General features: G+C 34.5%; 1 protein-coding gene across 8 annotated transcripts in view; it reads right to left on the reverse strand.

Moving 5' to 3' along the window:
- The window catches only part of ppip5k2 (diphosphoinositol pentakisphosphate kinase 2), a 105,579-nt gene that overhangs the window by 30,959 nt on the left and 49,967 nt on the right, over window positions 1-24,653 (reverse strand). For 5 of the 8 annotated variants that reach the window (XM_056467490.1, XM_056467488.1, XM_056467487.1 and 2 more), the window contains exons 16-26: window positions 23,916-24,041; window positions 23,705-23,826; window positions 23,172-23,354; window positions 22,250-22,391; window positions 20,520-20,743; window positions 20,282-20,409; window positions 16,872-16,986; window positions 16,677-16,784; window positions 13,479-13,595; window positions 10,700-10,870; window positions 1,343-1,516 (exon numbers count right to left, since the gene is read on the reverse strand). In XM_056467490.1, coding sequence (XP_056323465.1) covers window positions 1,343-1,516; window positions 10,700-10,870; window positions 13,479-13,595; window positions 16,677-16,784; window positions 16,872-16,986; window positions 20,282-20,409; window positions 20,520-20,743; window positions 22,250-22,391; window positions 23,172-23,354; window positions 23,705-23,826; window positions 23,916-24,041 — 1,610 coding nt within the window. The remainder of the gene's footprint in view (window positions 1-1,342; window positions 1,517-10,699; window positions 10,871-13,478; window positions 13,596-16,676; window positions 16,785-16,871; window positions 16,987-20,281; window positions 20,410-20,519; window positions 20,744-22,249; window positions 22,392-23,171; window positions 23,355-23,704; window positions 23,827-23,915; window positions 24,042-24,653) is intronic. The other 3 variants (XM_056467492.1, XM_056467491.1, XM_056467489.1) reach the window with 1 other exon arrangement.

Genomic DNA, 24,653 nt, shown 5'->3' on the forward strand with positions numbered 1-24,653 from the left:
GAAAAGTTTAGAATATCTGAGTAAGAGTAAATGGGTTTGGGTGAATTATCCTTTTAAATTGCAGTTATTGTTAAAACCAACCTTAAATGTAATTAACAAATTAAAAATTAAATAAAAATTTTACTAATTGGCCAGAATATCCTGATTTGAAGTACACACATATTTTATGTGTAAAGGGGTTCGCACACATTTTAATGCATTTTAATGTTAATTAATATGAGACTATGTAGATGACGCTCTGTGGCGTGGCAGAAATATGAACAGTGTCCTGAGTCAAAGCTGGGCACCGTGAACCGCCGCCAACTTGAGGCGCTGGTGTGCGTGTTTAAGGGATACTACACTTGTTTTAAATTTTTTTTATTATATATATACACACACACACATACATACATACATACATATATATATATATATATATATATATATATATATATATATATATATATATATATATATATATATATATATTTATTATTAAGGTATGACCGTATTTAGACAGGAAGCCATGTTAGAGAGAGAGAGAGAGAGAGAGAGAGAGAGAGAGAGAGAGAGAGAGAGAGAGAGAGAGAGAAAGAGAGAGGCAATTGTAGACGAATCATCAGGAAAAGTCTATGACCTGGGATTCGAACTTGGGACAGCCAAAGAAAAAAAATCAATTTATTATAAATGTGTGTAGAATTAATGAAATTTTAACAGCCTACATCAGCTTTGTTGTCACGTGACCTATGATGCACGCTGTGCATCTTCATTGGCATTCGTCCTTTTCTGTGGTCTTATGGGATAGTACAGTGTTCATCAGATACAATATGGCTACAAAAAATCTGATTGTATGCATGTACTTCTCTGTAGACATAAAAAACATTGTACAGTTCAAGCTAAAGTGTTAACTATCTTACAATATCCTGAAAACATTGCAAAAATTTTAGCCTGTGTGCCATTTTTTTCGAACACTGAGTTAATAAAATTTTCATTTCAAGCTGACTTTAAATCAAAACTATGAACATAAAGACCAGGTTTAGTCATTTAGTAATGATTGCAGTCAACTTTAGTTACATTAAACAAGTTAGTTAGAACAACAAAACTTTATGTGGAACATGAAAAAAATGCATATCAAGACTGAGTGTAATGAAAACTAAAGATACTTAACTCAAATTGAAAAGCTGTTATTCCAGAACACAACTTGTGCATTACACATCAACAAAACATCACCAATGAGGGAATAGTGGATCTCTTTTAATTCATCTGCTCATTAGGTGTCCTTGCTGACTGCCACCAAGATCTTGAGTGTGAATGAACAATACGTTAGTGGTTGGTGTGAAGAATGAATTAAATTGGTAAAAACCTGTTGCCATGAGCCAAAAATACTGGATGTGAAAGCCAGTGATTTGGGGGAGACTGGGGAGGAAGTTATTTGGTCCCCTGATCTGCGTCTTCGACGCCCAGTACCAACACCACAGGTGTAATGAATCCAGGTACCTATAGAGTCAGGGCTAGACACACTCAGGGGGCTTTCTTCCTGGAAGTGAGACAGGGGGTAGAAACAGCACAGTCATGCAACGTTAACAACAGTCCGGCTACGTGTCCACCAACATTCACTACGAAGGCCTTTTGCTTAAGAAAACACAAACAGCTATAGGTGCTCATACTTTGCCAGCTCGTGTCTTGATAAAGTCTTTCTGCAATGAGGACTAAAAAAAAGAAAACAAATAAGAGACTGTGGCAGTTTCCAAAAGAATACAGATATGTGGATGAAAATTATGGGTGAATGACATGCTTTTTGAGCCCACAATTATATACATGATACAAGGCTGTGAGCATTCTGCTTGACTGAAAACTGAATGCTTGCAACAATACTGTGACTGTAATATGGCAAGATTATTAGCACATCACACTGTACAATCAATATGACAAGCCATTTAATGACAATAGCATGAAAATGAACATTTATATTTTTTCCCCATTTTTTGGAAAAAAAAACTGGAGTGATTCAGGGTGAATAACAGAATTAGTATTTTCATTTTTGTTAATGCCTTTACATTTTGTCTGTATAGGCAATGATATGTGCAATAATAATAATAATAACAATAATAATAATAATAATAATAAAGGGCATGGAATACTTTAAACCATTTTCTTTTTCATCCTTCGTCTGATGGTAAAAAAAAAAAGTTTGAAAAGGCTGAGTGACGATATACTGTTTTCGAACCTTCCGACACACATATACGCCCTAATTTAGGGATGAGGGCTACTGTTCCTCAAAAGCTAGCTCTAGTTAGCCTCAACACACTGGCCAGGATGTTGCTAGCAGGCCTAGTAGGAGCTTCAGGTGGTTCAGGTGTGTGTTACTGGGGTTGGAATTAATCAATACAGGACATCTTCGTTCGTGTATTACTTTATTAGCTGGATTTGGTTATTGACGATTTGATATTATCCAGGATTACTTCGTTCTTCAAAACTCATCCGAGAGTTGTTGTCATAGCAACAGGTCTGGTAGCTCAAACTTGCTTTTGACAGCTAATATGGCAGTGATTTGTAGCTTCGCAAAAGTTGTAGACACCTTTACCGATCAAAATGCTTTTTTGGTCGGCGCCAATAGCCTAGTAATTAAGTGCGCCGACATATAGCACCATGGTGTTCACTGCGACCCGAGTTCGATTCCCGGCTCGAGGTCCTTTGCCAACCCTTCCCTTCTCTTTGCTCCCAATACTTTCTTGTCTGGAATCTCCACTGTCCTATCTCAATTAAAGGGGAACCCCCCAAAAAAATAATCGTAAAATGCTTTTTTGATACAAAATTAAACGAAACAGTTATTATTCCTTATGCCAGGGCTATTCAATTACAAATTCAGTTGGGCCAGATTGTCAAAGCAAGAAGGTTAGTTGGGCCGGTCACTTTAGCGGCAAAGCAGCTCGTAATGACAAATTTTATAACCAACACAAACAAATTTATTAAAAAAATATAAGGTTTATTCGTTGTTTCTCTTTTAACTTTAGTCAGTTTGCAGAGCAAAAGGTGCATACAAAAGAGCTGAATTCAATCAAATATTTCGCAAAACAAGTCCTCATACTGCAGAAATTAGGAAGTTTGCTAAAGGTGCAGCTGTGGTGCAGTGAGTGGTTTGCATCTTTAATAATCAATGACAGTTCGCGTTCATTAAACAGTAAGAATTATTAATAAATTCATGTGAAACAGGCCCTTAAAAGTCATGTCTCGTCTTCAGTTTCGGGCTCAGTGAACCGTGCTCAGGCACACCTTTTCCAATCGGGCATGCTCTGCATTGTATGCGTGTTGCAGGCTACGTAATTTACGTAGGAATTTGCGTTTTTGGCAGGACCATAGACATAATAAATACTTTATATTTATATTAATATAATATATAAAATTATATTAAATAATAATTATTTATTCATTATCTATGGGTGGAACCACGGGCTGGGCCGCTCGGAGGTTGATTCTGGGCCGCATGTGGCCCGCGGGCCGCCAATTGAATAGCCCTGCCTTACGCAGATTAAGAAACTTGAATAAGCCTAGGCTACTATAATAAAGAAAATACGCCCTAACTGTAAAACTAAATAAATTGCTAAATACTCTCGACACATGAAAGAATAAAGCCTGCAGTCCACAACAAAGGTGGAAAGTTATTAGTTTACTATGCATTTTATATAATTTTGCCCACATGGATAATTGAATATTAATCAGATGATGTCATTACCCTGCTGTGCTGTCAGCCAATCGTTGCGTTGCTGATCATGGTTTCATGGATCAATTGATCTGTCCTTCACAACACACGCATCGATCTCAGATTAGTTCATCCAGACATTTTAATCTGATTTTTGAACTTGAACCAAATTAGCCAGAGATCAGTTATCAAGATTAAAAGATCCAGGATCTGCCAAATCATCTTAGATCAGTGGTTCTCAAACTGTGGTACATGTACCACTAGTGGTACGCAGGCTTCCTTCTAGTGGTACGTAGAGGAATCGCTGAATAATTAAAGTAAAAAAAATGAACACACTTTTAACCCTTTAACGCATATGATAACACCAATGTGATCAGTAAATTGATTTTAATATGCTTAACCTTTTATTTTATTTTCCATTTTCTAATGTTTTTTATGTATTCTCTCATTTGAAGCTAATTTCCTCCCCATATTTGTAGCAGTTGTTGGGGGCGTATCCCGTATTTTTATATCCCAATGTTGACATGTACAGTTTAATGACTTGCTTTTCTGACACACAAAGCCTACTCTGACGTGCAGTAAGCAGATCTAATTTCTAATTTAATTATGTGAATCCAAATCATACATTTAAAATACAAGTTAATGTTTAGATTTCAAATATATACAAAAAAGTCATATATACATGTAACATTTCAAAATTGATCAAAAAGAGTTTACATATGAATAGGATGACATATAGCCTATATTTATGAGGTCCGAGGAACATTTCCATGTTTTGATTTTGACTTTTTATGAACAGTGCTATTTTTAATTCACATTTAGAAGCACATTTTAATTTAAGCATCAAACATTATTTTTTTACCTGTAAGCACAATGTAGTGTTAATGTTCAAACTATTTATAATGTTTAAAGTGGCTGACAATAACAAATATTCATAATAATAGGAATCAATCTGCCTCGTTTTTTAACTGTGCAGTGCTGTAGCGGCTTAATTAGGCCTGCTACTCTATTGTATTTCAATACTGGTCATTATGGTGGTACTTGGAGAGACAATTTTTTTCTGAGGTGGTGCTTGGTGAAAATAGTTTGAGAACCACTGTCTTAGATCATTTAAGCGAGGTACGAAGAACAGACCCCAAGACGGAGTTTGGGCACCCCTGTCCTAAACACAACAAGGTGGCTTAGAGAAAGGGTCAGTTTAATAAATATCTGGCAAACAGCCTTCTCTACACTGTCACACAAGAAGCGTCATTGTGGCACACCCCATCCTTGCACTGTTCTCTATTTGCAGCAGACAAATACAGAATGGAACAGTATTTATTACTCGAAGAAACGTGGTGCAACATGTTGACTACTCTCATCTGGTGTGTGTCCCCTCTGAGTCTCTAAAATTTCTCTGTGTCGGCGCGGATACATCTGTACCAGCTCTGCTTCTCGACCATCAAGTTTATTAATGTGGCTAGATTTGTTGTTTCGAATGCTGTTCTCCTGTTTGCCCTTTGTGAATATGAGATACGAAACATCAAACGCCAAAGTTTTCAAAGAGTTTCCAGAACACAACCACTGACTGCATAATCATACGGACCAATGGTAGCTCATGAGTGTTTAGGAGTTAAAAGGATTTCCCCCAAAAGTTTGCTTTGATTAGCTGTTTCGAAATGCTGAAACAAATTTAACATGATGTAATTTCAGTTGTTTTTTTATTTTGTTTGAGGTACACCATGGCAGGGCTTTAAGGGTCTGTCCCATATCCTAAATAGGCATTTAAAAGTGCATTTGTGCCTTTTTTGTGATAAGTGAAGTTATTTCCCCAAATCATATAAACTGTTCACTTTTTCAAAACAACTTACATAGCAAGAACTTTACCCAAAATGAAAAGCCTTAGCTTCTGTATTAAATTCTTGTTATTGACAGACTCCATTCATAACTAGGATCCACAGTTTATTTTTAATTTGCATCAAGTTAATATAAAAATATAACCACATGTCTATGGATAGGCAAACAAACACTTTCCAGTCAATCAGAATCATACTCCGACCATGTGCAATGAAAGATGATAGTATAAATCATCTTGCTACTACCAAAGCCAAAGCTGAGATTATTTGGTTATTTAGTGCAGTGGTTCTCAAACTTTTAAACCCGCGACCCCCATTGTAAGATCGTCAAGAACTCGCGACCCCCCCACTACCAAAGCATATACAAACAATAAAAATAGCTTTTTTTTAAGCTGTTCACAATATTTTAACTATATTTACTATAGATTACAGGGCTCGAAATTAACATTTTTGCTTGGTAACACTGGTGCTTCTAACTTTAAAAATGTAGGTGCACCAGCCAAAATTTAGTGGCTCCCACCAATTATCGCACTGTTACTACAAGTTTTATAAACAGATTTATTGCATTTGAAAATCAACACTAATCAAAACTAACAAGCAAAAAAAAAAAAAATATGCATGCGTGAGGAAAATATGTCTTAATGAAATCCCGTTATCACAAGAAAAGACATTTTTATAACATAATTGAGTGACCAAAAGATACACGGACGGATATCCCAAAAGATATCCCACAGACTTTACAGTGAATGCTAGTTATTTTCATAGCAGACTTGAAGCCAATGGAGGTCTTTTATCCACTCTTCAATAAGTATAGCTGGTGGATTAACATTCAGCACATGATCAGTAATCAGATGTGCCAATATTTGTAGCTTTAGGTGTTTCTAAGACAAAATCTGTCAGTGTTGTTTTCATTCTCTCGTCTTCAGCGCTTTACATTTTCGCGGTTGTAGCTCCTGTCATCTGAAGACAGGAGGCGTTGACTGAGTGATTGACAGCTGATTTTAACCAATCATTCGTGTTCAGTTCTTAGAGCAGTGGGCCAATAAGAAGAGCGCGAAGGCGGGGCAAGCGTTGAAGGCTTTGTTTACTGCGGCAAGTTGACATGACAACAGTTTTAAACTGTTCCTGAGCGCTGCGTTCCAAGTACAAAGATGCATTCTGCCCGAATGTGTCCTAAATACTTTATGAATCAGTAATATCTTTTTAAAAATCTGAAAATATTAGCTTTCACTTGTAATACTGAAAAATATTTATTATAATCACTGAAAATTACACAATTTTTAAATAACTCTCGCGACCCCTTGAAATTATTCTGCGACCCCCGCAGGGGTCGCGACCCCCAGTTTGGGAACCACTGATTTAGTGCATTAATGTAGTATGAGATGGACATTAGGAGGAAAAGGTTGTTTTAGACACATACAATCAAGGGAATTTCATTTGGGCTAAACTTAAAAACCTAAACTAAAAAATCTGTATCAAGAAAGCTATAGTTGTTCTAAGTTTGCTGAGTAAACCACATTGATATTACACTGCCAACTATAATGCAGTACTTGCCACTGAAGTTGTTCAACAGGATCACAAACCTTGCAACCCTTTTGAGCTGGGTTATGTACTTTAAAATAAATGTAACTGAAGAAAAACTACAAAAACAACCTGCTGGAGAAATGCAAAAGTCAATGGATGCAAGCTGAAAATGAAAAGAAAGCTTTGGCACAGTCAATAAAAACTGAGGACATTTAAAAGGCATATTCACATTAAAAGAGATTGAAATTGAAAATTGATGTTGAAACTGATGAAAACAGCAAGCATTTTCACATCCATTTCTGATGTGAATGTCACAGCGATGGAAACACATTTGCAAAGGAAAAAACAAAACAAAAACAAACAGACAAATGATATGAAATGCATAAACTACAAGTTAAAAACTTTAAAACATCGAATTTGCTTCTTGTGGTGTTAAAAACATTTTAATCAAAAAAAGAATCAGTTTTCTATACAAACATACAGTTGAAGTAAGAACTATTAGCCCTGCTGTTCAATTGTGATTCTAATACCCAATGTTTCCCCAATTTCTGTTTAATGGAGTGAATATGTTTCAACACACTTCTAACCATAATAGTTTTAATAATTAATTTCTAATAACTGATTTATTTAATTTATAGATTTTAGCGGATATCAATATACTAGTATTCAGCTTAAAGTGCAATTTAAAGACTTTAAATGAAGGTTAATCCAATTAATTAGGAAAGTTGGGGTAATTAGGCAAATCATTGCATAACAGTTGTTTGTTTTGTTCACAATCTGAAAAAAAAAGTTATTGCTTAAGAGGGCTAATACTATTGACCTTAAACTACTTTTATTCTAGCCAAAATAAAACAAATAAGACTTTCTCCAGAAGAAAAAAATATTATAGGAAATACTGTGAAAATTTTCTTAATCTGTAATATATAGTATATTTGAAAAAGAACAAATATTGCTCAGCAAGGCTTATAATTTGCCCTCAACTGTATGTAATGCCAGAATAAAAATATCTAAATTCCAAGCCATGATATGATCATCTCATCTGTTCACATTACTTAACTACATTAATTAAAATAAACTTTACAATTTACAAAACTTTTAAATACATTTCTAAAATCGAACAATTAAATAATAATTGTTAACTTAATTTTCTTATAATTTCCTAATTACGCATTTCCCAAAATTAACAAACTATAATTATAAAAGAATACCTGAATATCTTAAAATATGTATTAATTCTTTCTTAAATTATTTTTCATAACATATTGGCAATCAAAAACGGCAATGTCATCACTTTTTTGCTGTGAATATAAAATGTAGGTTTTACAAAGAAGCAGGGCAACTTTTCTACATCATGTAGCATCAAAAAATTATTTTATATATACATGGAAGCATATTGAATTTTTTACCCAATTTACTACATGCATAATAAAAGCATAAAGCAAAATGGGTCACACTTTACAATGAAGTTTCGTTAGTTAATATGAAGAGTTCAGATGCAAAACCCTTTAAATCCATCAAACCTCTTTTCTTGTAAATGAGCATTTTCTATCAGGCTCCTCTGATTAGATTCAGAAGTTTCATTTTATAGATGATATGTTATTAGCTAGTAATAAAACTAACTTTTTTTTAAATAAATGTGACTAACTGTAGACAATTCTTTGGTTTTTAACAAGGTAGATTTTCTTTTGCGTCAAAACCAGCTAAATCCACTTGTGATTTTTTTTTTGCAAAAAACTCTAAATCCACCTATTAGGACAAGACATTGTAATTAGCTAAAAATTAATAAAGATGCAATTACTAATTAGTTTACCAAACATAAAACACATACACAAACCACCTAAAACTAAAAATACATAAATCTGTCAAGTAAGTGGTGGTTCATTCCGCTGTGGTAACCCCTGATAAACCAGGGACAAAGAAGAAAGAAAATGAATGAATGAAATCTGTCAAGTAAGTGCAATAACATTAAAATCTGTAGTCATTTCTGATATTTGGGATTTAGAATTAATGTACAGTAAGTAAAGCAATGTAAACATTGCAACCATTGTAAACTAAGCTTGTTAGATTCAAATAATGTAGTGTAAATACATTGTGAAACATCAATATCTGTGCATTGCCCATTAATATAAAAAGCTTATCAGACATATAGGTAATATGAAGTAATAAAAGTAGAGTTTTATACATTATATTTATCTTTTTAAAAATAGCTTACATTAGCAAATACAACACAGGTAGGCCTACTGGGCAAAAAGGGGATGCCTCTCAGACACTTTTAGAAGCTGTCATTCATTCATTCTTAAAATACTCAAGGTCTTGGTCACTTTTTTGTCTCTTGTTTATCCTCATAGCATCCATGCGGAATAAAAGAAAGGCATCTTAACTTCGCCTTTCGTGAAATGGTGTTGTCGATTAATGTCGGACTCAATCAATGTAGCGTCACTGCTCAAAAAAACGTTATGAATGCATGTTACACTTCTGACTGTACAATGTGTTTTCTTTTTCTTATAATGCACAGAGTATTGAGGTAAGGGACATTTTCATTTGCCATTCACTGACAGTCGAACAGTCTAATCCAATTTATCAAACTTCATCTTTTAAAAATCTAAAGCGGAAGCGGAATAAAACAGTCTTCTCATAAAAGCCCGCAAATTAGTGCGCTGCTACATTGAATGCATATGATTCGATTCGCGCCTTTTGATTGTTTCTCGCGATATAGCGGCTTTTGCTGTCAAAGGCAAGTGGCGTTTAGAGGTTTTTGCCAACAAACTATTATTATTATTATTATTTCTGAAAGCGCTGACACTGCTATGTAGATGATTTGAAGCAAAAATATTTATTAAACATATAGTATGTGCCTAAAGAATTCGCTCAATGTCATTAGCTCATTTTTGGCAGAAGTGGCGTTTAGCGGCTTTTGCATCTGAACTCCTCATGTATTTACTAACATTAACTAAGTACTACTAATTAACAGTACCTGTACAGTATTTATCAATCAAAGTTCACCATTAACTAATGCATTTTTAACATGCAAATTCATGCTTGTAAAAATTAGTTAATGAACTGTGAATTAACGAATTAACAATGAACAACAGTATTTTCATTAACTAAACTTAACTAACATGAACAAATGTTGAAATAAATATATTATTCATTGTTTGTTCGTGTTAGTAAATACATTAACATTAACTAATACAACCTTATTGTAAAGTGTTACCGCAAAATAACTATTTCAAAGTCTATTTCAGTCTATTTCAAAATATGGCTAAAATAATCCTTCGATCATCATTCAGTGTAACAGATATATACAATGTATGTTGTTATTATACAGAAATTATATAATATTTTAAATAATTACATTATAAAAATTATATAATATGTTTTAAATAATAAAATGGAAGATTAAAGTGGAAGTTAAATAATTGTGGAGCATTTTAATATGCCATTTTTTAATATGTTAGCAAATGATTATTGTTCTGGAAGTCAAATATGCTTTGCTAACATATGCTTTGGTATTTAAAAATACTAGTTACACTGAATGATATTAGTGTGTATTTTCAGGAAACCATGTTAAAATGTATGGCATTTCACATTATTTATGTACAAGAGATTCCAGCACTTTAATGTTGAGACTATTATGAAATTATATCCTGTAATAACTTACTTCCACAGAGCCAATCTTTTTGGAGCGGGGAAGAGGGGATTTCCGGTGGATGTAGATGGGATCTGACACCATGGGCCGGAACATCATAAGGGCTCGATCTGGCTCGTCACGTTTTGCACCGCTTGCCTCCTCATCGCTGTCATTATGGGATTTCTTCTTGGGGCCTTCATTCTGCAACATAGACCATAACTTAGAAACACTGCAAATAACACGGAATGATAGAACATTTACAGCAACTTTCATCAGCTTCTGTCATATCACAATTCCAAGAAGAGGAGCTGAATACAGTACTGTGCAAACAATTTAGGCCAACATTAAATCAGTTGTTTATACTATACATGGTATAATGGATATACTGTATGTGACCCTTTACCATAAAACCAGTCATAAGTATAATTTTATTTATACTTTTTTTAATTGAGTTTTATACAGGGTGAATAAATTATATTTCAGTTGATGTATGGTTTGTTAAGATAGGAGTTGGGTTAGGATAGAGTTTGAATTATTTTGGTTTAATTGTTTAAGACAGGGGTGTCCAAACTCAGCCCTGGAGGGCTGTTGTCCTGCATAGTTTAGCTCCAATTTGCTTTAACACACCTGCCCGGAAATATCTAGTATAACTAGACAGAGCTTGATTAGCTGGTTCAGGTGTGCTTAATTATGGTTGAAGCTAAAATCTGCAGGAAACCGGCCCTCCAGGATAGAGTTTGGGCACGTCTGGTTTAAGACATGTAAAAGACAATGTTGGAGAGACGCTGAGAGACCGGTTACTAAATGAAGCTAAGAAGGGCTGAGCCTGGTCATTACCTGGATGGGAGACCACATGGGAAAACTAGGTTGCTGTTGGAAGTGGTGTTAGAGAGGCCAGCAGGGGGCACTTAACCTGCAGTCTGTGTGAGTCCTAATGCCCCAGTAAATTGAAGGGGACACTACACTGTCAGTGGGTGCCGTCTTTCAGATGAGACATTAAAATGAGGTCCTGACTCTCTGTGGTCATTAAAAATCCCATGGCACTTCTCATAAATAGTAGGGGTGTAACCCTGGTGTCCTGGCCAAAGTCCCTCAATCGGCCCTTACGATCATGGCCTCCCAGTCATTCCCATCCACTGAACTGGCTCTATCTTGGTCTCTCCACTCCACCAAAAGCTGGTGTGTGGTAAACGCACTGACGCCGTTGTCCTGTTGCTGCAGTCACATCATCCAAGTGGATGCTGGACACTTTGGGTGTATGGTCATTAGAGATGTTCGGATCAGCTGAAATGTGACCCGAATCTGCTCCTTCATACTACTCATCCACCCGCCACACACTCACACAATTTTATCAGATATATATATCCGCACCCGATTGTCACTTAAATGAACTTAATTCTTTGTTTTAGGCATGATGATAAGTCACCGTGGATATTAACAGCAGATTCAGTGAGCTAATCTGCGCATCTCTGGTAGTAAAATAATATGCTAATCGTAAACGTTTTTAAATGAACATTTATTCATAAAAACAAAAGTTTGTCTTAAGACAAAATTTTCATCATTTTCAAATAGATACTGAAAGTAAAAATAAGACATTTTAGCTTTTACAGATACAGAAACAATATAACAAAAAGGGTGCCACGTCAGCCTAAACGGCAGCTATGCTATGTTTACTTGGCCTTTTTCTTTGCACTGTGCAAAAACAGAATAGCATCTAGCCATCTACAGTGCCTAAATTCGGATGATTCTGCCTCGCCTCCAAAACACGGCCAGCTGCACTAAATAAGTGTTCGCTCGCATAACTTGTTGTAGGAATGCACAAGGTTCACCTTGCAAGGCGCTGCAGTCGTGTAAATAAGTGATCTTGTTTCTCCAAGAACGATAACAGATTTTCCTCTGATGAGTCCTCTAACTGAAAGTTTGAACAGTACTCTTGGACTTCATCCATTATTTTGGGCATCTCATCTTCACATTCTGCAAAGTCCATTCTGCTTTTTCGCTGGTACACTGCCATGTCCCGTTACATCCACCCGTGACCCACCAGCAATTAATCGTAATGTATTTTTTTTATTACCCAACCCGCCCAACCTGCGGATTATCCGCAGCGCCCGCAGATATAACCGTTATCAGTGCATCACTAATGGCCATACACAATAAATGCACTTTATAAATACACATTCATTACATTACATTACAATGTTGAAAAGTACAGATGGTGTTTTAATTTATTACGTCATTCCTTCTGGAAAGGACTTCAGTGGTTTTCATTTTTAGCATCACAATGATTCGCTAATTGCAAGGAAATCTTAGAATCTTAATTTCTCAAAAAGAAAACAGCTGATGAAACACAAACAAACATAAAATGGCCTCCACAGGGTCCAAACCTGAAAATTATGGAGGCTGTATGAGATCACCAGGACAGAAAAAAAAAGATACGATCTTTTTCTAAAAAATCCTAAAAAAGATTCTTAATCCTAAAGAAGAACTCTAGAAAATGCTTTAAAAAGCCTGATACACAGCACATTATTTCGGAAAATGTCTGGAAAATTAGAACAAAACAGTTCAGCAGTGCTTTGTGTCAAGGTAAGCCACATTAAACAGACTCTAGCTTAAAGAGGAAATGTTCTGCTGTTGTTTTTTTTTTTGTACATATTTACTATATTTTATGTTTGTTTTTATTAAAGAGACGGATTAATTATATATTGAGCAAATGTCCTAGGCCAACAAAGTGCTTAGAACTTTTGCACAGTACTGTATAAAAACATGAAACATGAAACTAAAAGTGATTTGCTCATCTGTCACTGCTAACCTCTCTGGATGCTGGTCTATATCCAAATCCAGATGGCAGGTTTTTGTCTTCTTCACAGCCTTTAGCTCCTGGACTGAAATGAAGCTCCACATGGAAACGGTCCTCTGACGAAGGATCCTACAAATCCAAAGGCACTCATTAACACCATTAACCAGGTCACAAATCCTTATACATAATACAAAATGTCATATATTTGATTAAATATAAATGACATTTTATATAGCAGTATAATAAAATATACAGTACTCAGCAAAAATGAGCACATCCAATTTTAAAAATGAATATTTTTAGCCATTTCTCAGTAAATATAGGTAATATATTTTGGTACATTTGAACAACTCAGATTTATTAAACAGATATATTCATTAAAATTATATTTTAGTCACATTTAATCACATTTAAATCCATGCTAAATATTTTTTTTAGAATTACAATTACTTTTTTTAAATTTCTCTTGATATTTGCTCTTTTTTATTTTTATTTAATATAACTTTAATAGAATACAAATTTTTGAACCGTTATTGTAAGTTATTTTGCTAGATTAGCTCCAGATTTGCCTTCAGTACTGAATAAACTAATGTATATGCAGACATATAATATTGTAAAGTATCCTTTAGAAAATATTCATTTAATTGAGAAATTTGTGAGGGGTGTACTCGTATGTGGAGCACCGTACTTTAAATACAGTTGAAAAGTTCCTTAGCAGTAATTTTAGGTCTAAATTTACACCATAACCAGGGCACATTTAGGGGAGGACTGACTGAAATAAAACAAAATAAATAAATAATATATATTTTTAGGTTTGATCAAAATAGTTCTGAAATCAGTTGTAGTTGTAGTAACGGCTAAACAGATGTCCCCAAAAGTGCCTATGTTGTACAACCCAGTCAGGAGAAAGCTCAAAAAGCGCTTGAAAAGCAGATCAGGCCGTGATACAACCTGTTTGTAGCTTGCTGGAAATTGACAGATGGGTAGCAGAGCTGAAGATTATGAGAAGGTCAGAGACTATCTACAATAATCATATCTATCTAACTGACCTCATAGTTCCTTAAAAGATTGTACTGTGAATCTATTCAACTGTCAAAGGTGGGGCATCTTTATCTAATGAAAGAGGGTAATTCTTAGCGTTATATTTCAGACTGAAAGCACAGCACACATTGCTTCAAATGAAAACATCTTAAAATGAAAATGTCCTAAAACATTTTTTTAGAATTTTTAAAGAATTTTCTTCATGTATCGATCTAAAAAATCGTGTCTAATTAATGTTCAATTCAATTCAATTCAATTCATTTGTATAAAAACAATTCATTGTGTTGTTTAATTGTATATTTAATAATGAAATGTCTTTGCCATAAAAATAGCTATTGTTGCTGACATGGCATTAAATAAAAATATATGATAGGATCAAATAAAAAAAACTACTTATGTTTTTTTGCAATCAGAAAGATCGGAATAAAACAAAATGACTAGACACACTGAAAAAAAAAAGATTCCTTGGATTTATGCATTTTTTTATGTTACATGGTTGCAAACAATTTATTTGGGCTGAATTTAAACAAACAAATTAATTAGAACATTACTAAATTTTATTTGTTTGTTTAAATTCAATATAAATTGTTTCCAATAAGAAATAATAATTTTGTAGTGCATCAAAAGGGAGTGATTACTCCATATTTAAAATTTCTGTACAGAGAGGTCATATTTTGATCTTCTATTGGGTCTCAGGCAATCACGTGATTCGACTTTGCCAGTTAAAGTTTACAAAGCTTGAACTTTCAAACACAGCAACATGCAAAACTTGTCACACTGGTACAAAGAATTAAAGAATCTTTAAAGGGGAAAAACTAGCTAAGACATTAAGATGGGTTGAACATTATATTCAATTTAAACCAGCAAAACTAGATCTAAGATTTGAACAATTAAGTTTGCAAGGCATAACATCCTTCTGTCTCATCACTACTGATAATGAATTAGAAAGTTTTCAACAACTTTCAAATACATATAACTTAGATAAACAAGACTTTTTCGTTACCTTCAAGTTAGAGACTACTTCAATAAAAACAAAAGAGATTCAGAAGACATAAAAACAACAGTAGTGCAGATATTTATAGATGCTTACAAAAAGAAAGTTAATAAAAAAAAACTAGAATCAAGAATTTATTCCTGTCTGACATTAACAAAAAAACACTCAACAATGTACATAAAACAGAAATAGGTAAGGGCAACCAATATAATTATAACAAATGAGGAATGGTTAACTATTTGGGAAACACAGATGATCACAATCAATTCAGATTCATGGATGGAATATATTTGTATAAATGTAATCAGGTTCTTTATAACACCTAAAATAAAATACTTTCAAACTAGAGATCAAAAAAATGGTGAATGCAGGAGAAAATGTGGAAATGTATTACATATTTTGGGATTGTAATATTATACAGACCTATTGGCAAGAGAAAAATGCAATAAAGGGATTGAATCTGGAATGTAATTTTAAAACTATGTACCTGGGAATTTACTCTTCAGAAATACCAAAAAATTATGCAGATCTTCGTAACACACTACTAATAACTAGCAAAATGGCAATTACAAAGAAATGGCTCAAGAAAGATCCTCCATCTGTAGATGAATGGTATGATATTGTTAAAGAAATGTACTGACATTTTCCTAGAGACAACAAGCCTATAAAATTTCTGCATACTGCGGTAAATGGTTGAGAAGAAATGTATTGTTTTAATTTTATTGTGGTGCTTTTATTTTATATATATTTGGAGACTGTTGATCTTTGAACAGTTTGACTGTTGATCTTCTGTTGAACCCTTAACAAAAATTTATATAGCAAAATTTTATCAACGATAAATACGAATGTAAATAAGATCGTATTCGGTGACCTTTGACACTTCTATTGTATATTTTCTTTGTTTCCATGTTCCTTTAAAAATGTTTTTTTTTATTGTTGTTGTTTTGTTCTGAACTGATTTGAAAAAGGAAAAAAAAAAAAATATATATATATATATATATATATATATATATATATATATATATATATATATATATATATATATATATATATATATATATATATATATAAAAATTGTCACACAAGCTTGCGTTTCAGGTCTGCCGCGTTGGGGTGAAAAGTGCAGTGTGACCACTGCTTTACTCAGTACTACATGTGTGCTGATAATATGTTACCTTGTTTGGGTCTTCATACAGCATGATTACTATCTGTGTCATGTAGTTCAGCTCACTGACTATTTTCAGGTAGTCCATGGCTCTCTTCCACTGATCATCTTTCGCCTCCTGAGGACACAAACAAACAAATTATTTAGCAATAAATAAAGACATAAAAATGCAAAATAAAATAACACTATATTAATGAAGGCATACATCACAGAGGGCTCCATAGCGCAGTATAGAGAGCAGTGAGTGTACGTGGCTCTCACTGGTGAAGTACAGTCTGGTCCGCACATGGCGTTCTGGAGACATGACTCCTCTGGAATATCTGTGCACAAAACAATCAACCACATTCACTATTCATTTCCAATATTCACACCAAAACATATGGTAAAAAATTGTGCAGGACATATGGGATTTTGAAGAATGTCTTATTTGCAGTTTAAAACGCAGCTGTCCTGAATTATACTAAAGTTTAAAAGTCGTTAATCAAAAAAGTGTGAGATAAATAAAGATAGTGTCTCTCAAAAGAAAGAGTTGACTTGAAATCGCCCTAACAAATAGTTATATTCTTTGCAATATTTTACCTTCTTGCTATTTATGTCAACATAATTTAATGAATACATTTGCTTAATCCCTGCATTTCCATGAAATAGAAAGACTTTAAATGGAGTGTCTATTCTATGAAATAGACACGGAAAAACTGATCAAAACAGACTTGGCCAGCTGACCCATCAGAGCATTTTGGCTTGTGGAAGGAGGGGTTTACAGACCTTTGGCTCCATGCATGTTAGACCCAATTCCAACAAAATTACTGAAAGAGTTGCTACCTGTGGTAGGAGAACCTCTTCTTAATGTTATCAACTCTTTATCTTTATGCTATGTTCCAAATCCTTTCAAGCTAGCTATTATTAAGCCTATTATTAAGAAACCACAACTGGACCCCAGAAACTTGGCTAATTAAATCTTCCATTTTATGTCTAAAATACTAGAAAAAGGTGTTTCTGCCCAATTATGCTCCTTTCCGCAGTGAACAATGTGTTTGAAGTGTTCCAGTCAGGTTTTAGGGCTCATCACAGTACAGAAACCGCATTAGTGAAAATAACCAACGATTTACTCTTAGCTGCTGACTAAGGGTGCATCTCGTTGCTAGTTTTACTTGATCTAAGTGCTGCAAAGCTGCACTTGACACCATTGACCACAATATCCTCACAGATCCCTTAAATTCTGCAGGTGTCCAGGGACAGGCTCTACAATAGTTTAAGTATACTTAGCTGACCGTTACTAGTTTGTAAATGTAAATGGACAGCCTTCACAAGTCAGGCCAGTAAAGTATGGGGTGCCTCAAGGATCAGTTTTAGGTCCTTTGCTGTTTACTTGCTACCTCTGGGAGACATTATATTTCAATAAAACCAAATGAGACTGTCTAAGCTAACTGAGTATATTAAAGATGTTAAAGACTGGATGACCAACAATTTTCTTCTCTTAAACTCAGACAAAACAGAATTATTACTTATTGGGCCTAAATCCTGTACATAGCAGATCTCACAATTCAACCTACAATTAGAGGGATACAAAGTGAGCATTAGCTCTACAGTAAAAGATTGTGGTGTTTTATTAGACAACAACCTAACTTTTGAAAATCATATATCCAATGTCACAAAAACCACCTTCTTTCATCTGAGAAATATCGCTAAGTAACAAAGTATGCTATCCATCTCAGATGCAGAAAAGCTAGTTCATGCTTTTATGACTTCTAGTCTGGATTACTGTAATAATCTGTTTGCTGACTGCCCAGCATCCTCTATTAACACACTTCAGCTAGTACAAAATGCAGCTGCCAGAGTTCTTCGCCGGTCTAGAAAATATGATCATATCACCCCAATTTTATCCTCCTTACACTGGCTGCCTGTTAAGTTTCGTATTGATTATAAAATATTGCTTTTTACCTATAAAGCTTTAAATAATCTAGCTCCTGTTTATCTAACCAAACTTCTGTCTCGCTACAATCCAACCCGCTCTTTAAGATCTTAAAACCCAGGGCTTCTAGTAGTACCCAGAACAGGACAATCTGCTAAAGGAGGTTGAGCCTTCGCATTTATGGCTCCAAAACTTTTGAATAGCCTTCCTGATAACATCTGAGGCTCAGACACACTCTCTCAGTTCAAAACTAGATTAAAGACCTATCTTTTTAGAAAAGCATACACACAATGCATCACATAGTGGTATGATGCATAAGTGTGTTCCACGCAGGTGAGTGGGCTTGACAAACCACCTGACTCACTCCTCCTGTCTTAATGCACATTTCTATTATTTTTAACTCCTTACAAACATGTTTCATCACACTTCTAGCAAGATTTTAAAACTGCCATATTTTACCCTATTAATATCAAGTTGCTACTGTAGCATTTAACACATTAACAACACATTGTTAGCATATTTTAAACCCATTGCTGTGGCTTTTTGGCATATTTTAACACATTTAAACACATTATTATGCTTTAATACTGCTAGCAAGATTCTAACATTTTAATATTTCTTTTTCATATTAAAACATTTTTGAATGTCCGCATTCTTTCATCTGAGAAATATCTGAGAAATATCGCTAAGTAACAAAGTATGCTATCCATTTCAGATGCAGAAAAGCTAGTTCATGCTTTTATGACTTCTAGGCTGGATTACTTTAATGCTCTGTTTGCTGGCTGCCCAGCATCCTCTATTAACACACTTCAGCTAGTACAAAATGCAGCTGCCAGAGTTCTTCCCAGGTCTAGAAAATATGATCATATCATCCCAATTGTATCCTCCTTACACTGGTTGCCTGTTAAGTTTCGTATTGATTATAAAATATTGCTTTTTACCTATAAAGCTTTAAATAATCTAGCTCCTGTTTATCTAAACAACCTTCTGTCTCACCACAATCCAACCCGCTCTTTAAGATCTCAAAACTCAGGGCTTCTAGTAGTACCCAGAACAGTTAAAGGAGGTTGAGCCTTCGCATTTATGGCTCCAAAACTCTGGAATAGCCTTCCTGATAACGTCCGATGCTCAGACACACTCTCTCAGTTCAAAACTAGATTAAAGACCTATCTTTTTAGAAAAGCAAACACACAATGCATCACATAGCAGTATGATGCATAGTGTGTTCCACGCAGGTGAGTGGGCTTGACAAACCACCTGACACACTCCTCCTGTCTTAATGCACATTTCTATTATTTTAACACCTTACAAACATGTTTCATCACACTTCTAGCAAGATTTTAAAACTGCCATATTTTACCCTATTAATATCAAGTTGCTACTGTAGCATTTAACACATTAACAACACATTGTTAGCATGTTTTAAACCCATTGCTGTGGCTTTTTGGCATATTTTAACACATTTAAACACATTATTATTATGCTTTAATACTGCTAGCAAGATTCTAACATTTTAATATTTCTTTTTCATATTAAAACTTTTTTGAATGTCGCTGTCGTGTTTTAGCATACAGATATGTTGATCGTATGTTTTAATCTGTTGCTACAACTTTTTGGCAAACCAGCAGCATGTTTCTAACATCTATTCACACACATGCAGATGAACAGACAGAGAGACTTGCAATAAATCGTGCATAACTTACACTGGGTGTAGTTTATTAACGGTGTCGTCATCTTGTGTCCTCTGTAGATCAGAGCGGATCTTGCGAATAAGAGGTGTACAGTAACCTTTGGCTATGTCCAGTTTTTCAGCTTGAGAAATGCCGTATTCCTGGCAAAATGTTTTTTAATAGCATTCAGTATAAATGTATACCAGCTCCCATAATTCATTTCGCATATCTTTACATAAAAGCAAATGTAGGAATTAGAGAAAGCAGCCACCTGTGGGATGACAATGTCAGCCAGTGCTTTGGATAATCTGTAAATTTCCATGGTGTTGTCAAGTTTTAACGAGCTGTTGTGCTGAACGTCATATTTGATGCAGTCATAAATATCAGGAATCTTGCTGATATTGTACCGGCCGTTCTTCATCTTGAAATCCTTCTCCAGTTTAGACCATCGACGCAGCATCAGCTCAAGAGTCTCACTGTGGTACAACTGGATGTCTGGTTCAAAAAAATAAAATAAACATGCCACAAAATTAGATCTCTCCCATCCACAAACTCTCACTACAAAACACAAATGCCACAAAATAAAAAAAAATCATGCATAAAGACCTGCCATTCAGAAATGTTATACATTCGCTATACATTCACTTTAGGCATTTTTTTATACTTTGCACAAATATATTCAGGTAACACTGCATTCACAGTAGTTTGTTTGTTTCGAAATTGAAACTTGCTGACAGCTGAAGATTATATTTAAAGGTGCAGTAGGTGATTGTTTTCAGAAAGATTTTTTGTTGTTCTGGTAGAAAGTCTCTTCACAGTCCAATAGTAATGATTAAAGTAAATGATCTAAATACTATATACTAAATACTATTTAAACATTTTATACTATTTTAAACACTAAAAAATGTTCATTCAATTAAAATAGTGTCTGGCCTCCCATAATTCTGATACGTAGCTCAAACTGTCTGTCAGCAAATGCAGATTTGAGCTACTGCGCACCTACGCAGCTCTGCCGTTTGTGCATACACGTGCTGCGCGTTCACGAGAGAGAGAGAGTGAGCGCGAGAGTGAGCGGTAAAAACATGCTGAATCAAAACTTTTTTAAAATCCTGAATCAATATTGAAGTTACTTTTGCACGCAGGAAGAAGGATGACAGCATGGCATTTCTCTTAGACATGTAATGTTATGTTTTAAAACTATTTTAGTCACGCAGAGCTGATGTAGATTGGGTAGTTATGAATGGGTTATATGCACAGAAGTGTTGTTCAGCCACTGAAATCTTCCGGCGAAAGACTGATGTGACTAGAGATGGTTCTGCTGTCATCTTTAAGGTGCGCTCGCTCGTGTTTTCAGAAGGCGTGGCTTTGGACGACAGGGGAAGGATAGCGTTTCAGAGATTTATGCTAACAGGCTAGTGTTGTGGCAGATCACCTACTGCACCTTTAAAAAAAAAGTTGAATAAATTTAAAAAACATATGTACAGTTAAAGTAAAAAAATTATTAGCCCTCCTGAATTATTAGCCCCGTTTATTTTTTTTCTCAATTTCTGTTTAACGAAGAGAAGATTTTTCAACACATTTCAAAACATAATAGTTTTAATAACTCATTTCTAATAACTGATTTATTTTATCTTTGCCATGATGCTTAACTACGTTAATTAGGTTAACTAGGAAGGTTAGGGTAATTAGGTAAGTTATTGTATAATGATGGTTTGTTCTGTAGACTATCAAAAAATATATAGCTTAAAAGAACTAATAATTTTGACCTTAAAATGGTTTTTAAAAATTAAAAACTGCTTTTAGTCTAGCCAAAATAAAACAAATAAGACTTTCTCCAGAAGAAAAAACATTATCAGACATACTGTGAAAATTTCCTTGCTCTGTTAAACATCATTTGGAAAATATAAAAAAAAAGAACAAAAAAATTCAAAGAGGGTTTAATAATTCTGACTTTAGCTGTATGTGTTTAAAGTATTCGACACCACCAACTTACAAACATACCTGCTGATTTGGGCTCTTCCATTCTCTGACGAATCTGCAGCGTTAGGTTCTGAATGAGGGAGTACACTTTATCACAGGTCTTCACTGGGTTTTTAATCATCTGCATGGACTTCACCAGAGAAGTGCTGGAGGTGGGCGCCAGCTAGTGCCAAAATAAAACGACAAAAAACTATCAGTGAAAACTTTCAGGAGAAAATGTAAAATGACAATTTAACTACCTAATCTTTGAGAAGCATCGGTCACCTCTAATCTATTGTGCAACCTAGGGGTGGACGATTCATTAAAAAAAAAAACTGAAACTCGAAATGCTCAAACTTTACTTTGCACTTTTCACACTGTCTTATTCAAAAAGATATTAATTTACAAGAGATCTAAGTTTTGTTTTTTTACTTTTTACATGATTATTTCAAATGTAATTTTTGCTTATAAATCATGCTGGTTATTTTCCACTTTTGATATGGAAAATTCCGATCTTTCTGATTGCAAAAAATATAAGTTGTTTTTTTTATGTGATCATTTCATATATTTTTATTTAATGCCATGTCAGCAACAAAAGCTATTTTTTTGGCAAAGACATTTCATCATTAAATATACAATTTAAAAACACAAACAAATTAATACATTAATTAGACATGATTTTTAACATAGATACATGATAAAAATTGTAAAAAGATTCTAAAAAAAATGTTTTAGGACATTTTCATTTCAAGATGTTTTCATTTGAAGCAATGTGTGCTGTGCTTTCAGACTGAAATATTCAATAATTTTCATTATCACAACGCTAAGAATTACCCTCTTTCATTAGATAAAGATGCCCCACGTTTGACAGTTGAATAGATTTACAGTACAATCTTTTAAGGAACTATGAAGTCAGTTAGATAGATATGATTATTGTAGATTCTAGTACATTGTAGTCTCTGACCTTCTCATAATCTTCTGGTGCAAAGTCTCTGTCCTTCTGCAGAATCTCATGAAGTCGTGCTTTGACTTTCTGCTGGCAGCTGCTTAAGGAGTCGCTGTCACTGTCCAGCAGGCCATTCATATTGGCACTTTTGACCATTTGCACCAAGATAGGCGTCAGCTCACCCTCTAATGCCAGCAGGCCCTGAGGAAACCACGTAAACTCTTATTCTGATGTCCAGTTTTTGATATAAGAAAAAAATAAACGGTTATATGTCATAACAAACAGTAGAATGTCTAAATTGATTGATGAATCATACAGAATCTTTAAGTTCTTACATACAGAACCTTTAAGTTCTGGCTCTTAATTATGAGAAAAAGTCTGAATTGTAAGATAAAAATGTAATTTTTCCCTTTGTCTATTCATAAAAACGGTCCTGAATTGCCAAATTTTTCTTAATAAAGAACTTTTAACAATTTATATATTTTAATAAGAGCATTTAATCATTTATTATTAAGTGAACAATGAAGAAAATATAGGTGGTCATGCTATACTTTAGCAAATGCCGCAGCAGTCATCTGAACACGTCCTTCATCAGAGGCATATATCTTTAGGTCATGCCGATATGTGCTGTGCAGACGGAGAAGGCCACAGCCAGGAAAGCCAGCATAATCGCCTAAAAAAAGAACAAAAACAAAAACAATAGGTAATTAATTAGCAGTGGACACAAAACGGACAATAAGGAGCATAGTGGGTGCAAAGTACCTTGTCCTCCAGGATACATGCACCGAAAGGCCCGACCCAGTTCTTCAGCCTGGACTCTGCCTGCTGGAGTCAACTCTCCACCCCATTTCAACACCAGCAGCAGTGACGGGTCATCCCTCCTCACATCTGAACAAAAACACACACAACCAATGGCAAGTTAAAAAAAAAAAAGTACTTTTTTTGGAAATAGGCAATTGAGTTCTAACATTTTTGCAGCCATTCATCTGATTTCCAGGTCTGGTAGGAGCACTTTTAGCTTAGCTTAGCATAAATCATTGAATCAGATTATACCATCAGAATCTAAAAATTAAAAAAAGAGCTTAAATCTTCAGTAGTTGCATTATGTACCAAGACCAACAGAAAAAGCAATGTTGCTATCTATTTTCTAGCACAATATGGCTAGGAACTACACTCTCATTCTGGTGTAATAATCAAAAGAACTCTGCTGCCGTACCATAGCTGTAGCAGGCCCAATGATATTACACAACGCTGTTAGCAAGTTACTAGCTGAGGACTTTTTTCAGGTCCTGGATAATATAACTGCGCATACTGCAGACATGAAAGCAATAAAAAAAAATAATAATAAATAAATAAATTATATATGGTTTGATTTTATTTTAAGTCAGAATTATTAGCCCTCCTGAATTGTTAGCCCCGTTTATTTTTTCCCCCAATTTCTGCTTAACGGTGAGAAGATTTTTTTCCAACACATTTCTAAACATAATACAGGTGTCCCTC

This window comes from Danio aesculapii, chromosome 10, assembly GCF_903798145.1.
Source record: "Danio aesculapii chromosome 10, fDanAes4.1, whole genome shotgun sequence".
NCBI classification, from domain to species: Eukaryota; Metazoa; Chordata; class Actinopteri; order Cypriniformes; family Danionidae; genus Danio; species Danio aesculapii.